A 17622-nucleotide genomic window follows, 5' to 3' on the forward strand; every position below is an offset into this window, starting at 1 on the left:
GCTAATGTGATACCCGACCGAAAAATAATTAAGCCTTTCAATTAGCTACTATCCTGTCAGTCAGTGCAACTGGAAAGAAAAAGGAACTGTTTTAAAATTTTACAGAATTGCTTTGAAGGCAAACCAAAACTCACTATTTTCCTAATGACAGATTTGTTATAAGAGGTGAAAGTGTTAGTACACTATTATGTAGATGGATGATAAATCTGGGCATGACTGTCCCATTGTAGATTTATTCAGTCTGGTTGTATGACATTGTCACATTTGCAGCCATTCTTAATTAGGCCACATAGTAATCATTTAAATCATACTGTGTCCAGTTGTGTTATCAGAAAGATTTCCTGCTACCAGGAAACCAGAAAATTTATTACCAGGAACCCTATTCCTGTTAACGGGAAACTTAACAGGAAACCAGCACATGTTGTTCTGTATATAACTATATGATTGCAAAGCTATTAATAGTGCACACAATATGCACCAAGAGTTCATAATATGAACTCTTGATAGCACTGATTAATTGCAGTAGCATACACAAATAATACTTAAAATACCACATTTCCTTCACTACTACTATTTTAAGTGAATTAACTGCTGTATAAGTGCTATATAGAACTATTATAATGCCTATACATGCATGGATCAATGAGACAAAACACATCACAAACTTAATTATCCCAATATTATTCAGTATTGGAATAGTATTATGTGGTCTCCTCAATCTAGGTAGTGTTTGGACTATATAGTATATAGTTCTAATATATAGACAGTACTGGCACATGATTTTTGCTGAGCTGAATCTTACATTAAAACATAATACAAATAGCTAATTATAGAAGGAAGTTACCTGCAATAGATGGTTTTATGACCCTTGATGTATGGTTTGCACGTATTGGCCATAACATTGTTACTGTTAGCTCTATCCAGAAATGTTGCTTGCCTATCACTTAGGTAGGTAAGAGCTTTGTACTTTCCATCAACGAAATGAGTTGGTTATACAATTTGTTCATACTAGGTAGTGATTTTTCTTACATCACAACTGTACTTTGTGCAACTATCACTTAGCTATAGCTTTAATTTGCTGCATGAGGTAGTCTGCTGCAATGACAGTAGATAATTTTTATTATTATTTTAAACATGAAAAAGTTTATTATTGCAGCATCATTTATGGGCGGCTTAGTTATAGTTCTCAAGCAGGGTTCTAGATCTGGTGCAACTTCCGGACAGTGAGTATTGTAAAAATGAAACCAACGAAATTAACCATAACAGATCCATTCTAGGTTGGTAGCAAACTTACTACACTCCATTAATAAGTGGAATGCCAAGAAAATGATCTATGTACAATTTTTCTAACAATAATTGGATGAAGCTAAATCAGTTTCATGGGATTTAAACGATTGTTTAAATGAATTAATGTTGGAAGGAGCAACAGGCATATAGCAAAACAGGGGTATTACAAATGAATCAGCACAGGGAACAAGCGTGCACAAAAGAAAATTAAGGTGGGTTCCAAATAGAATGCTCAGCGCACGTGCACTGAACACGTTTAGCACAAACACCTCGTGCCCCTATCACCTTGTGTCCTACACAGTTATCCGCGATGCCAAAGAGAAAGACCGCCGCGAAGAAGACCATCCAGAGATCTGCGAAGGGCAAATCGGCAGCCGCAACACCGACGTCTCGAAAGAGAACAAGGCAGAGCAGTAAAAATGGCGACGAAGCACGGACAAACGCCAGCGTCGAACAGAGGAGGAAAGCACAGCCGAGAGTCTCACCGCAGCTGACATCCCCAATATTGTGACCACCATACTCAAATCTCTTTCTGCCAGCGGCTCAGACCGAACGTCGGACAGTCGACCCAGTAATTCCGCGACACCCGCGAGCAACAGTCCTTCTACCACGTCGGACTCCACAAACGGATCTACCGATAGCCAAGTCTCCCCTTCGCGTCCTTTGACAGCAGAAGACATTTCCGCTATTGTCACCTCCATTGTTAAGAGCGGCGCCAACCGGAGTACTCCCGCCAGAGATTCAGCAGGGTCGCCAGCCCCGGAGCTTGGTCATCCACAAGGGGCAGCCACACTTGCTTATAGTAACATCCAGCAGCTACAAAGCCAAGCCCAACAGTTCATCACTCTTGGTTTAGCTCCCACAACAAGATCAACTTACTCCGCAGGCTGGAAAAGGTTTACAAGCTTCTGTGCAGAATTTGGACTGCTGTCCACGCCAGCAAGTGAACACACCCTGCTGCTGTTTGTCACATCATTGGCGGTTAGCAATCTGTCATATGGCACTATTAAAGTATATTTATCTGCTGTTCGCCACATTCATGTTTTGTCCGGCTTTCACACAGACCTCAACAACCAGTTTACCCCCAAGCTTCAGCTTGCACTAGTTGGAATCAAAAGAAGTCAAGCAGCTGCATCCCCCCAGCGAACACGATTACCCATCACCCTCCAAATAATGCAGAAAGCCAAACACTTGCTCTCCCAGAAATCGTCTTATGACAACACAATGCTTTGGGCAGCCTGCTGCCTGGCTTTCTTCGGCTTCCTGAGAGTGAGCGAGTTTACAGTGCCAACCCAACATGATTATGATGCATCAACACATCTATCTCTAAGCGACATCTCGGTCGACAACCGCAATAACCCCCAGCTCATCAAAGTACACATCAAGCAGTCAAAAACAGATCCATTTAGGCAGGGCACGGATATCTACCTGGGAGCAACCGACAACTCTATTTGCCCTATATCCGGGCTAATACCTTATCTCTCCATAAGGGGAGCTCAACCTGGCCCATTGTTCATCACCAAGGATCATAGATATCTTACCCGCTTGCTGTTCAGTCAAAAATTAGACACTCTCTTAGACCATCTCCAAATAAACACACAGCAATACAATACTCACAGCTTCCGGATAGGGGCAGCTACAACCGCAGCTCAAGCACTCATACCAGACGCCCACATTAAGATGCTTGGAAGATGGAGAAGTGATGCTTACCAGCAATATATCAGGACCCCACCACGACAACTTGCCCACCTCTCCAAGCGCCTGGTATCAGCACCTATCTCTCAAGGTGGCAGCAGCCATGCCACTTCAAGTCATTAGTTACCTTACTAATGTGTTACGTACTCATTTAGTTTATTGCATTGTTATAGCTCATATCGTACACAAAATTATTCAATCACAAGTGATGAATGATTCAGGTACTTCATTATATAAAAGAATAATAGTAATTAATGTGTTGTTGTTTTTTTTGTCTTTCATTTTTTGTATAAAGGAATAATACAACGACCACCCAAACACCAATCACAATCAGATCCTTGGGTGAAAGGTCACCTTAACTGCTCCCTTTCTGTGGCTTAAAAAAGTTGCAAGAGTCTGGGGTGGGACTAGTGCTAGTCTTGCCCCCAGACATCTTGCTCCCCAAGTATCTGTGTTTTTAAAAATCCCGATATTAACGGCTCAACACTTTCTCCCCTACATTACAATAAACAAAGAATATTTCAAAAAAATAAAATATCCTACAGCTGTCGGGGCCTTGTACATTTACCAAACACCTCTACAATCATTTGATTGGGAGAGGTCTGTGGCAACTGCCGCAGGAAGACGGGTGAAGGACCACCAGATGATTAGCAGCGGAGTAGTAAGCAGTCGCGAGTCAGCAGTGTAAGGTGAGTGAACAACATTAACCCCACAAATTCAGTTATAATATTGCTACTTTGATCCAAAACCATCACTCCCACAACTTTTATCACACTAAGTGCCTCTAATAACTAACAGGTCTTGTAGCTTGCTTCTATTATGGCTTCTTTCTATTCTTGGGTATAAGTCATGATACATTTTGTGCTAAGAGGTGCTATTATGTATGTAGATAATATTGTAGAAGAGTGAAAATCAGCCTTAATGTCACATTTTGACAGCCCAGATATTTATGACCAAAATGGCACATTTCAAGTACAATAAATTAATTGTTTCATGTGTTACATCAAGACTGATTATCCAAAATCCAGTCACAATATATTATGCTGATTGTTTATACATTTGACTACTGCTGATTAAAATCACCTAGCATGTGGTTAACCAATGATTTCGTACAAAGTACTACATCACTCACCACACACCTACAGTACATGTGGGCAAATGCATAGCTACTGATTCCATACAAATGAATGTGAAGGACTAGCTATATAAAGGCTGTTGTGCTACAGTCTGGTGTATCCTGCAATAAGTGTTAAAAGAAGAATTGTCTGTTGCTGATCAACTGACCTCAACCATGCTACTTATCATTTTACTTGGGAGCTAAAGCACTTTCAGTTGAGGAGGTGTTGGAATTTGGAGGGAAAAGATTTCAAGAGTTAAACCAAGGTATGCATTGTGTTCAGTGCTAGACAATAAGGCATGCTGATGTATTTTCACAAACTACAGATAAATCACTGCCATTAAGAGACCATGATTACTTGAGACTTCAGTTCTTAGGGGCAAAAGATGCCTGGCTTGGTTGTCCTGATAGTGATGATAAAGTGTGTGATCTACGACGATGTCCAAGTGTAAATCAAAACTATCGCTATCCTGGAAGATGTTGGGGAGAAGAGTTCCAAATCATTAGTGCAGGTGTCAACTTTACCCCAATCAAGTCTGGCCAACAAATTCGACTGCGTTATGCTAGTGAAAACAACACATGGATGGGATGTCCATTTAACAAACGCTGTGATAAAAGGACCTGCCCAGGAACAACTGAAGAAGGAAAAGAGTTTGTAATGGGTAAATCAGCTAGATGCGCTGGTGAAGCTTTTTATATCTATGCAAGAGGGAAAGCAAATGGTGCAGTAATCTACAATGGTGATGTAGTGATGCTTTACTATCCCCACGAAGGACTGTACGTGTCCATTCAAGGAGAGAATGAACTTGATAATACCAGTATCGACTTTTGTCCTGGAGCTGCTCCACCAGCCTACCTTAGCTATGCCATGTGCTCTAAGAATTCATTCCGTGTGTATCGATACACTGACTGAATTGAGCTTTGTAACTAACTCTGCATTATAGCTTTGACTTTGCAAGTACAGTACATAAATATTGTACCACCTGTATTCATTGTTATTTTTTCAAATAGAATTAGTAATATGTAAGTTCAACAGGTATCATCATAAGTACAATTTAATTATACTTTTATGATTACACTGCATGTAGGCACTGTAGATAAACTGTCTATGATTTTCAGGATGTACCTACATATTCACATATCCAAATGTCTGACAGATCTTAATGTAAAACAACTCTCACTTGAAAATGACAAAGACAGTGGTGATAAGATACTCCTATTCAGTATAAAATAATTCCAATGGACATTTGGAGGAAGTAGTTGATGTGAGGGGTCTGACCAGAGTATAGAATCTCCGGCAGCAGCCAGGGGATCTGAGGGACTGTGCCTCCCAGATGCTGCAGCCATTTTAGCTTCAAAGTTCACCAGAAGTATAATTATTCATAAGAGCATTTCAACCAAAAAACCAACCTTTTAGTCAAAAGTATTTAAAACTGGCCATTTGTGGTAAATAAAAATCTCTATTGGCAAAGTTTCAACTGTTGACTGGGTTATAATAAACATACAGCATTTATAAGCACCTGGAAACACATCGTACAATGGTAAGATACCAACTCTCAAAGTATAAGTGGTTGGATTACTGCTGTAGGCAAAGCTTCCTTCATTTTTAGAACACCTTTCTATGATGCACTTTGATTTCTCTTTTAGGGAATTTGAGTATTCTATAAAGAATATCAATCTTTTTCATGGTTTTTAGCCCCACTTCAAGAAGGATAATATAGGCGAGATATCATTCTGAGGAGGGATAAGCCCCCTCAGTAGATTAGCCCTCCTCAGCAGACCAAGGGAGACTTCAGCCGCTAGCCCTATCTTCCCCCTTTTATGCATTTGGGTAAAGTTCTTACAATAATAAACTTAATTTAGTTCATATGAAACACACAGCTGCAGTGTATACATAGAGGACACCTTATCCTGTAATGCACGTAACCATGTATGTATATTGTATATATAAGCAAAAAACTTCAATCTCAATTTTCAAACAGTAGTTTTCCTTACCATTATATGTATTTTGTATACAAGCTGTATACATGAAACCAGCTCATGCCATTTAACATGCTGATTGGTGTGGCAACACCCCAGGGCAGTGTGTACTCAGCATATTCGAGCAGTGCACATCCCCGGGGTGCAATTACCACTTATCATGTATTTAGTATGTGTGCATACAAAACATAGACATGACAATAATAATTGTGATGTTTTCCTAGCTATACACACCACCCTTCCACCGCACCTAGCTCTATTGCCTACTTTTTCCTAGTTCTAACCACAATAACATTTTCCACAAAGCCATAAAGTGTACGCAACAACACCAAACAAACAAACACTCATGCAAATATCTACCACATAACATATTGCACAATTGCCATAAATATACATAACAGCACAAAATAATACAGATATCTATACACAAGTACTTTGGGGAAAGGGCAACTGAGGAAATTGTGGGAGTGGGGCGTAATAACTTTTGCATATTAAGCTATGCAGACAAGCATTGTGGATATGGCATTGTGGATATGGCACAACACATAACCAGATTTAACAGTTGACCATGAAGCAATATGTCTTCCAATTAGTACAAGATTGCAGCAACACACCATATATGCATAGCAACACAACGTGATAGCAGCAACGGATGAATAATCATACAAGTTAAATTTAGCGTAATTGATTCGGTTTGGCCATGCACAGATAATTAGCACTTCATCCACCTGCCCTTGGACCTCAGTTGTCATTTAACTATATATGTGTATCTAAGTTCAGTATCAGTAATTGGACGCACAACAACCAAGCAAACAATGTAACTAAGTTATACATACAAAGGTTCAATTTTAATATGTGGACAACCATACAAAGAGCATACAACAATATATGCACTGGAACACATACTTAATGCATGGTTTCGGGTAGGAGGGAGGGAAGAAAGTTTTCTGTCCGCGAACACACCATGCACTATGGCATGATCTCGTGATCTCAAACCTGTTAATCCAGTTTATTACAATGAATCATTATGATGTCATTACGTCTCATGTATCCTACAAGATTGGTTCAAGTTTTACCTGAAACAAGTGTTGATTTCAGTTTGTGGTGCTAGCACTGCTAATATACAATGCCTCTCTAATGGACCTTACAGTCAACTCAAGGATTCTGTGTTGCTGGATTTAATTACTTTACTCGAAAGGCTAGTTTATCAATAAAGGATGCTGGCTTTATTTACCATGGTATGATACATGGGTTTGCACTGTATCCATTCTACACCCACACCAAGGCATGTTAATTTCAGTTTATTGCATTGCAATGAATTACATTAAAACCATTTTGGCCCCACCATTATGTTGTGATGGTTGAAACTTTTACCTGTGAAAGGTGTAGTCACTGCCATGGAGAGCAAGGGACTTAATTAGTGTAAAATACCAAAAATAATTTGCATTTCAAGTTCAAATTTAGTCTAATAAAAATACTTTTCTGGATGTCACTGCAAAGTTTACTTGTTGTGTCACTTATACATTAATGTCTTTGAAGTTATTTGCAGCTCAAGAGTTTCAAAGATTGATAAAAACCTACTATTACTATAGTCAGTAGTGCACATACTTTAAAAACACAAAATGTGATCCGGTCTGCGAAAAAGGGCCTTATAGCCTTTCCAAATTGTCAAGTTTGACTATCCTAATGTTTTCAACCTATCACCTTAATATTACACCAAGCCACAGTGCTATGTTAGGGGTATAGGGGACCAAATTGCAGGGTGATACCATATTCACAAGTTATGTTACAGGTTGCCAAGTAAATGCAACTGAAAAGGCTATAAGACCCATTTTCGCAGACCGGGTCACAAATATAGTCTCGTATATAGCTACCTGCCAGTTGTCTTTAGTATTGTGTGGTGAAGACATGGGACAAAAGCATGCAGTGGATTGCAATCCTTTTAACAATCCTAGGCACAAGAAGACAAGTTTAAGGTTAGTGTTACATTGGATGTGCAAAAACATTCCTATACTCTTATATACCCTTGACCAGAGGATATATGATACAAGACACACAACAGCACAGCAATTGTCGTATGTACATAATGTATCATATTATAATGCTACTTGAAGTATAAGGATAACATACACTTAGAGTTTTGAGCTGATAATAATAATCAGAGCAGTACAATAGATTACATACAATATTTGTACAATAACAGATGTGAAGCTATAATAAAAGTACATGAATGAAGTTCCTAAAAATCCACATTCTTAATGATTGACATTATTAAATATTCATCTCTCTATATACATACACCAAATTAATGGCAAGAAGATTTCTCTAGATTTTAATCGCTAAATTCACCATAATCTTCTGATCTTGTATACGTGTAGTTTTTATTTATTTTTATTAAGGCTTTACAGCACAATTGCTGAAGGTCTGTAGGACACCTTCCAGTAACACAAATCAAAGATCAACAAATATGAACAAGCACAATTAGACATGTAGTGTATTCAGTAGCATGCACCAAAACAGCAGGTAAGGGTACAATGTGGTGATTTGTGTCTTTATCTATAGTGCAACATATAAGTTAACGTGTCTACAAAATTACGGTGTGTGGCACAAACTGCATCCCATCACTTAACAGGTCACAGCTCTGTTCTGTCATGGTATAGAATATTGACATTCTGTAAATTATTTGTATCAAAAAGCCAAATAAGGGCTGAAAATTACATCACCATAGTATAATGACATAATAAAGATATGAGTCATATAGCTATGGTTATGTTCTATAAACATCATATCAACAAAATGATTTACATTGAATGTACTTAGAAATACAGCTTAGTGTCTGCGGAGTTCTATAATAGCAACAGGTATAGGCCTGAGTTAAATATACTCAAAAGTTTGCCCAAAATGCGTTCAGAACTTTCCAAAAAAATTCACCTATTATGCTCTTTCAAATTGGTGTTCCCATTATGCTTGCATTTATGCATTATGTTACATGTACTAGGTTATTAACAACATTTTTTACAATTACAAGCATCTTGGAAAATGCTAATCAGTGAATGCTCTATTAGAATGCTTCACAACAAAGTGACTGTTCTAATAGAAGAGTATCGATCTATTAAGGAGTATTGGTCTATCAGTCTATTGCCATGGATATGGCTTTGCTACTCAGATCAATAGCTATTCAATATCTAAGTGAACTAAATTTGCATCAAAGTGGATGTCATCATTGCAATATGCATTTAAATATAGGTCATAGACATGGAGAAGGTTTGTGTTTATAAGGTAGGAGTTTAGTGGCAGATCCATGCATTCCATTTTGACTCTAGCCCTTGCTCTAGCCAATTGTAGCTATATACAGTAGTCTGGGAATGTGATAACTAATAATCACTCCTCATTGGTCTTTCACTGTCCCAGCATGGTGTTTACAGAACTTTTAAAAGTGGATGGCTGCAAGAGATAAAGTTAACATGAGGGGGCCAGGCCAGCTGTAAGTTGAAGACTAAAAAAAAAAAGGTCACAGCCTGCTGACAATAGCTGCTCTCCATCAATTATATCTCCTTAATCTCCTTATTTATAACTACACCTACACATACGTAGCTAAGTAGCTAGCTACATTGCTTCTCTGAATACTATATGACTGCTCTATTAGAGTATCCAGATTCCTGACTGTTCTATTAGAGTATCTCGATCTTTTCTTGTAAACAGTGTCCCATAAAAGTGGGGGGGGGGCGATGGTCCCCCTGGCTTCCCCGTCCCCGCTGCCTATGTAGAAATGCAACTACCGAAAATCGGTCAGTGAATTGGACAACTGTCAATTGCCCCGAGGGGTGGGGACAAGAAGCAGTGTCAAATCCCACCTGGGGTGTGGGGACGCCCGGGGTGGGGCATGAAATTGACAAGTGCACTCTTTGGCCTGCTCCACCGTCCCTGAATTTTCTAAACAATAAAATCGCACTTTCTATTATTTTACTAGCTACAGGTGTACCAGGTTTATTACTAGTCTCATGCATGAAATATGCGCTTAGTCATCCTTGAGGTTAGTCTGGCGGCGCCCGCCCCTTTGCATAGAGTAAGGGTCTGGAATGCTTAGTATAGTAGAGTTGAACCGGATTACCAAAAACTGGTGCAACCAATCAGAACGCTCCTCGTTTAATCAGCGCATTTTTGTTTATGTTACGTCAAAAGAATGAATCAAATGCCCAACTAGGTGATACTAAGCATACCAGACCCTAGTCTCGCGTGGCCAGACCGCTGTTCCGCGCAGGGGCTTATCGATTGTAGATTATAAGCGCCCGCGCCGAATAGGGTCTGGTACACTTCCGTTGTGTTCGCACTTTATTTAACAGTAATATGGCGTTGACCAACTCGTGCTGGTCTTTGCGCCTGTATTTGAGTGATGGACTCGAGGTAGATGGAGTCTTGTGCTCTGTGTTTACAGCCTCAGTGTGACACTGACGGTTCTCGAAGATACCGCAAGTTGTTATATGGAAAGGCAAACAGTTGTTCAAATGAGCTGGCGATTTTGAATCGACTTATTTTTGCCACATGGCCAGGATTGTCAGTGAATTCTTTTGAGAAGCTAACTGAAGAAAAGGCATACTTCTGTGCACATTGTCAGAGAAACTTGATAAACTACAACAAAGCTGTTGTGAAAGTTAACCAGCTATCCTCTGACATTCTTTCTAATTTAAGTGCACCACCACAGACAGAGTTGTCTTGTTCCAGGCCACACACAGGAGAGAAGCGATCTGCTGAGACTGCCCAACTAGGGGAACCTGATCAAGAAAGAGAAGCTGATGAAAATGAAGCCATAGTAAGCAATTTTTATGTACCAGTATGCTCCTATACTAAATAGTCAAATAGAACACCACATCAACAGTATCCACAGGACCCAATACTCCAGAAGTAACTGTGAGTAGCTATGCATGTTTAAAAATCTATCGAAATCATTATTTTGTAGGTGAAGATTAAAGGCAGAGATGGCCGCGTAAGGAACCACCGTATTACACCAAAGCGTAAACCAATTGTAACATCCCTAAGCAGAAAGTCGTACAATGCTACATCAGAGAAAGTTGTTGAGTCAGAGGACCTACATGACTGCACAATAAAAGCAATGGCCAATAAAGCTCGTGAAGAGATGAAGGTATTGAATTCTCCAACACATAAATCAATGTTAAGGGAGTCTCCAAAACAACTTGAAAAGTTTAGTTGGGAATTATTGGGCTTAGAATTGAAGGAGGCTGTTCCTACACTTTGGATGTTCCTACATGATCTACTGCCTAATGCTAAGGAGAAGTTTATCTGTTTCATAGTTTCGATGGTATTGAAGATGCAATGCAAACAACTTGCCAAATTCAAAAGGCTGTGTCAATGATGTTATATGCAAATGGAGTACACAAGCAGGTATTAATGTTGTCTGTTTAATGACTCTTCTACTATTTGTAACAGGTTTTTCGATGCTTACAACCATTTATGATCACCGTATCAGTGACAGCAACTGCTAACACTGTTAGAAAACTGTCTGATAATCATGATGCAGATGTGATATCTTGGGTGAACAAGCTATTGATGACTATTAAGGTTAGACATGTTCATAATCTCAAACTTTTTAAACACACCTTATCGTCTTAACATCTTTAACAGGCTGTAGGACCAGGTGACTTTTAGCACTATAATAAAATAAATAAAAAATAATGGTTATTAGCATTGAAATTAAAATACTTTTAGGTATCCGATGACCAGCCACGGGCCAATAGTGACCCATTACTTTGTTTGGATATGGCAAATGATGGAAACGACAGCGACGAAGATGATGATTGCAGCTGCTGCAGTGACTCTTCATTTGGAGATTTTTTATCTGATGATGACTTTGATCTCAACGATGATGATGAATTTGATCTGGATGATGACGATGACTTTGACCTGAATGATTTGCAAGATGCGAATACTGAGAGTGCTATAAATGAGAGTTGTCATCCAAGACATGATAACGGTGTCACGGCAGCAGAAGTGCACCAAAGTCCTATGTTGATCCAGTCACCAGTTAGCCCTGATGAGATCAGCTTAACTGTTTCTGCCAACCAGCCAGTGAATGGATATGTCATAGTAGGGGACAACATAGATAAGAATGTACGGCCTTCGTTCCAACGTCATGACCGTACTACACGGTCATTGCATTATTTTCATTCATATGCTGTGCAGAATAGAGTCAACACTGCTGAAATATCAGATGATTGTCCTTCTTCTATTGACATATATCCTGATAATTTTTTGCCTAGCTCGGATGATGTGGAGAAGTTACTCAGTGAATTTGAAACCCTAGTAGCAAGGTGTGTATTCTGCTGCTTAGTGTCTCTTTGTAATACATTGATTATTGTAGGATTTTGGTGCAAAGCATGGAGCAATTCAAGGATCAGCAAAGTTTGGTGACATGGCATATCCCCAGTGCATTTTCTAAGGAAATGGCTTGCAAGTCTGAAGTGGTATGTATATTCATATATAACTGATTCTATAAAATTTGTACAGTAGATAGGTATGTGTCATGGATTTGTTGTATTAGATATATAATATACTGTAGGCGACGTAATCTAAATTTTCTGATACTTGTGATATATGTAATATCTATCTGCATCTAGGTACCACTTGGTGTGATTCTGAAGAATGAAGCTCTGCTGAAGGAAATGACTGAGGTGTTAGATGATTTGAGTAACTATGTTCCAGTGCATGTTGCAACCAAGACAGTGTCTGTAGAGGGAAAAGATTATACAGTTGATGACTCAAGATTAATCAAGATCTTGCTTTTTGGTGATCAGTTAACTGCTGCTCGTGCTAGAGGTGCCATTACATTACGGGATGATGACACATCAGCTTTACATCGATTGGAGGGTTTTGTTCCTGCTGTTGCTGACTGGCATGCTAGAATGTGTCTATTACAGGTAACAGGTATATTATTTGAGTACAAGTGTTACTAATATACTACAGGCAATGTGGAAGCGACTATACACCAAGAAGTCAAGTAAAGATAAAGGCACGCTGTATCAACTTAGGAACTTAATCAACCGTACTGCCGTTAAGAGTGATCCTTCTAAGTGCATGAAGGCAACAGAAGATTTTTTGATGGTTGTGTTGCACGGGTACATTGTTGCTGGTGCCACAAAGCTTATGAAAGATGAGCCATCCAGAGTTTTTACTTGCAATGATGTTGCCAAATGCGTAGTTCGAAATTGGATCAAGATGAATTTATTCTCAAGCAACTCAAAAATACCACCCAAAGGAACTGACTACAGTTATGCACTGGATGTCATGAGTTTAGGCTTGCTGTGGCATGGCTTCCATGATGCTGTACAAGAGGGTGATGGCGATCACATTATTAGATATTGGCGGTTTCTGATGCCTGTATTTAAACATACTGGCCGCCGAAATTATGCTTTGGAAGCATTCAAATTATTATCTCAGACTATGGTGATGTCACCTAGACAGGTTACTGAGCTAAAGTGGGGGAGAACTATCAATACTGTTGGAAGAATTGGACACAATATAGCTTGCGATCTACATATGGAACATTTAAATGGGCGTGTGAAGTCTATGATGGAGAACCTGGGTTCAAATTTGAAGCCCCAGTGCATACAAACTGTAGGACGTACACTGGGCATTATCAATAAGCTGTGTGGTCGTTTTGAAGATGAGGCTGATGCTAGTAAGAATAAGGACTATCACACATTTCCTGCATTTAAAAAAAATTTGGCTATGATAGTATCTCAATAATTGGTGTCAGATGATGTGTTCAGTGAAAGTAGTCAACAGAATCTCCAATCGTACAAGAGGAGTCCTTTATTCCAAACATTTGATTGGAAAGCAGTGACTGAGTGGCTTAAAGAGAAAATTATAAACTTAGATCTTTAAAATTGTATTTTAATTATTGTTTTTACACTTAGCACAAACACACAATCGAGCACACAAATCACAACATCTACATGCAACAATATCGTGTTTGTCAACATCACTGAAAAGAAAATCTTTGAACAAGAGCGTTCTTCTACAGTGAGATTGATTCTCTCCATAAATCTTAACGGGCTTTGAAATGTGTGTCATGGCTCCTTTCCCATAGTATAAAATGGATTCTGCCTCACTACTATCTCGTCCAGCTCTACCAGATTCTTGAACCAATTCTTCCAAGGAATTGGGTGCACCCCAGTTGATGATTCGAGTTATATCTCGACAATCCACCCCCAAGCCAAAAGCAGTAGTGGCAATGATCAACCTTAAGTTGGTCTTTTCTTTACAGAATTCTTGTAGGGTCTTCTCCTGTATCACTGTTCTAGATGCCGATGTAAAAAGACTGAGCATTCGAAAAGGAAATATACTGGGAGCTGTTGGTGGTATAGCAATGTTCTGTTTTAGTAGCCTCTTGATTCTTACATGGAAATCACCACACTGCGGCAAACTTTGACAAAACAAAACTGTTTTAGGCATGTCAGCCTTCATGCTTATAAGCTCCTGAGCTAGTATTGAACAAAGATCAGCCATTTTAGGCATAGGGACAACAAAGTACTTGATGTTTGGCCTCTCAGGAGGAAGTCCGACCATTGTAACATTAGTCATTGACAAACGTTCAAAGATACTCTTCACTGTTTCATGTGTAGCAGTGGCTGTGAGAGCAAGAATGTTTACTTCCTTATTAATCAAGCTCCGGATTGTCCCTATCTCAGCAAACGTCCTCCGAAACTTGTCACCCCTATATTTTGGAAAACAAATGTGTAGTTAAAATTAATCACGTCTACCTAAAAGTGTAGGTGGTACACTAAAGAGGTCTGACACCCCTTTCACCCTTGTAATTACTGCTATAGCAAATTATAAATCAAAAACATGTGGTGGAACTGTATCAGATATCTCGGAAGTTGCCACACCCCGGCTAAGAGCTGGCTTACCATATCTTCACACAGTGAGCCTCATCTACAACAAATCCTACTAAGTTTTGGGAGTACACAGAAGTCAACAACATTTTCCTGATCTTTGCATTGCCCAGTAAACTTTCTGGACTGATATACACAAGTTGTACTTTGCCTTTCAATACATCATCTATGTTTTCGAGTTTTTCTCCAACATACTCCACTGATAGGCCTTTCTGAGATAAAATTCTTTTTTGATCCATCATCAGGGCTGTCAAAGGGCTTACAACTAAAACAATGCTTTCCATTTGGCACCCTGTAAGTAAAATAAAACCACTGAACCAAATTACTTACTGATTAGTCTTACCTCTCAGTTTATCAAAAATCAGCGGAAGAACTGCATATATGAGAGACTTCCCATAACCAGTCGGCAAAACAACCAACGTGTCATTTCCAGACAAGAAGCTTTGTATCGCATCGCGCTGCTTGGGTTTGATGGTGTCTAAACCTAGATCTTGAATGGAATCTTCAATTGCTGCATCTATAATAGACGAACTTCCACAGACATGGGCAGTCCTTTCCATTTCTAAGTCTTAAATAAAATCTATCCGGCGCCTATAGGTGGATGGAAATAATTTACACCCAACATTTTGCTGGGTCGCGAACACAACTGGCCTATTGGAAGTGTACCAGACCCTATTCGGCGCGGGCGCTTATAATCTACAATCGATAAGCCCCTGCGCGGAACAGCGGTCTGGCCACGCGAGACTAACCAGACCCTTACTCTATGCGAATGGGCGGGCGCCGCCAGACTACCTTGAAGTGTTGTCTAATCCCCTACTAGGGGGTGGGGGACCTGGGGGCCTAGCCGGATTTGACAGCCGATTTTGCCCAAGTAGTGGGGAATTTGACACCACGAATTGTCAAATCCCCTGTATTCCCCCACTGGGGGGGGGGGGGGAGGGTGGGTGGGTGGGCATGATATTGACAAGTGCATTTAAAAGGTGCTTATCCAGTAATGAGGTGCCTATCCAGTAATGAGGTGCTTATCCAGTAATGAGGTCATTGAGGTGTAGGAATTAATAAAGATATTGCAATTAGGCCGCCGCATAAAAATTAAATTAAAAATATTGTAATCATTACTGTTCATTCTCAGTAAATAGTAGCTATAGGGTCAAAAACTGTGGTTTTGTGACCAACCACTGGCTAACAAAAGTTTGATAGTTTACTTTTAAACAAAATGAGCCCCCACCTGGGCTACATTTATACGTCCAGTAGCTAGCCAACATGAAAAAATATAGTAATGAAAATTTTAAATAAGGTTCTTTTAAGACTAATTTAGGGTCAAGGAATCCATTTTTGATGTTATTTTTTGATTGGGTTTTCCACTAACCAAGTTTGGTAGCTACCGGAAAAGACAACTCTAGCTAGTAGCTGTTTAAATACTCATCCACTTAATAGCATAAAGCATTCTTTCAGCTGCACAGTCAGTAGCTAGTACCTTTCTTGACAGTGCACACCTCCTGAGAGTTAGTTAGCTGACTTAAACTTGCCCAACTCTGCACAGACTTGCACTGCTCATTCATACCATTTAATGTCTTGCTCATCACTGGTCCTATATATAAAAGGCAGAGACTTTTACTGATTTTTGTCCTTCATTTTGTGCATTAAATCTTTACTAAATGTTACCTCCATTCAGGGGCGGATCTAGGATTTATAAAAGGGGGGGCTAACTCAAGGTACCAATCTCTTGGGTAGAGGTGTGCGAAGCATATTGGAACTAGGGGGGTCTGGGGGCATGCCTCCCCCCCCCCCCCCCCCCCACCAGGAAAATTTTGAAAAATAGACGCTAAAATACTGCAATTTGGAGACATTTCCTCATAAAATTCATAATATTTTCTGCCTGTAGATATTTTATATACTGCCTTTATAGATATGGCTCTCTGAAGCATTTTGCTAATTGAAAAGTTTGGGAGACAACCAAGTACATGATGCACCCTCTCACAATTGTACAACACTGAATAGGTGCATGTTAGAATAATAATGTTGAAAGTGGAAAATTTTGAAGTTTGAACAATACAAGATTGAATCTGAGAGCATTTTCAATGGAAAATGTGTACCTGAATTAAGTATTGCCATACATATTAACTACACAAGTAGATGAATGAAACGCTTTAAACAGACCAATGCACTTCATTGTATGTATAGGTGTAGGCAGATTTGGAAAATTCCATAACTGAACCAACTATATACATGTTTCCAGTGAATGTTCTATTAGAGTAGTTAGCTGACTGCTCTATTAGAGTATCTCGATCTTGTACACCTCCAATGCTGATCCGGGTCCTTGTTGCATAAACTTTAACATAAATCCACTGATAATACCTTGGAAAGATGTTTATAAGGTGGTTTTATGAGTATTTGTATTATTAGTGATCATATAATTATGCTAAGACAAAATTTCAATATAATACTCAGCATATTGATCAAATAAAGCCTAAATATGAAGGAGGGGGGGCTTCAACCCCCAACCCCCCCCCCCTCCCCCCTGGATCAGCCCCTGCCATTTTAAGTCTCCAACAAGTGTACATCACAGGGCTGAAAGTTTGGCTTCAATGCCTATGGTGGTTAGTTGTTTTCTTAACCTAACAATAGTAAATT

General features: G+C 39.4%; 2 protein-coding genes across 3 annotated transcripts; one reads left to right on the forward strand and one right to left on the reverse strand.

The window, feature by feature from the left end:
- The first annotated feature begins 10401 nt into the window (after positions 1 to 10401).
- On the forward strand, positions 10402 to 14103 carry LOC136246862 (uncharacterized). 2 transcript variants are annotated; one of them, XM_066038459.1, is made up of 8 exons: positions 10402 to 10889; positions 10940 to 10987; positions 11037 to 11479; positions 11525 to 11656; positions 11804 to 12405; positions 12456 to 12558; positions 12712 to 13011; positions 13058 to 14103. In XM_066038459.1, exons 3-8 carry the CDS (start codon positions 11411 to 11413, stop codon positions 13838 to 13840), a joined length of 1989 nt encoding a protein of 662 aa, XP_065894531.1. In that variant the 5' UTR covers positions 10402 to 10889; positions 10940 to 10987; positions 11037 to 11410; the 3' UTR covers positions 13841 to 14103. The 2 variants fall into 2 exon arrangements, with proteins under 2 accessions (XP_065894531.1, XP_065894532.1); XM_066038460.1 differs by lacking the exon at positions 10940 to 10987.
- On the reverse strand, positions 13967 to 15726 carry LOC136246863 (uncharacterized). The gene is made up of 3 exons (XM_066038461.1): positions 15332 to 15726; positions 15004 to 15280; positions 13967 to 14810 (listed from the first exon to the last, which is right to left on the reverse strand). The coding sequence occupies exons 1-3, from the start codon at positions 15546 to 15548 to the stop codon at positions 13988 to 13990; spliced, it is 1317 nt and encodes a 438-aa protein (XP_065894533.1). The 5' UTR covers positions 15549 to 15726; the 3' UTR covers positions 13967 to 13987.
- Between the last annotated feature and the right edge of the window lie 1896 nt (positions 15727 to 17622).

Source organism: Dysidea avara, chromosome 2, assembly GCF_963678975.1.
Source record: "Dysidea avara chromosome 2, odDysAvar1.4, whole genome shotgun sequence".
Lineage (NCBI taxonomy): Eukaryota > Metazoa > Porifera > Demospongiae > Dictyoceratida > Dysideidae > Dysidea > Dysidea avara.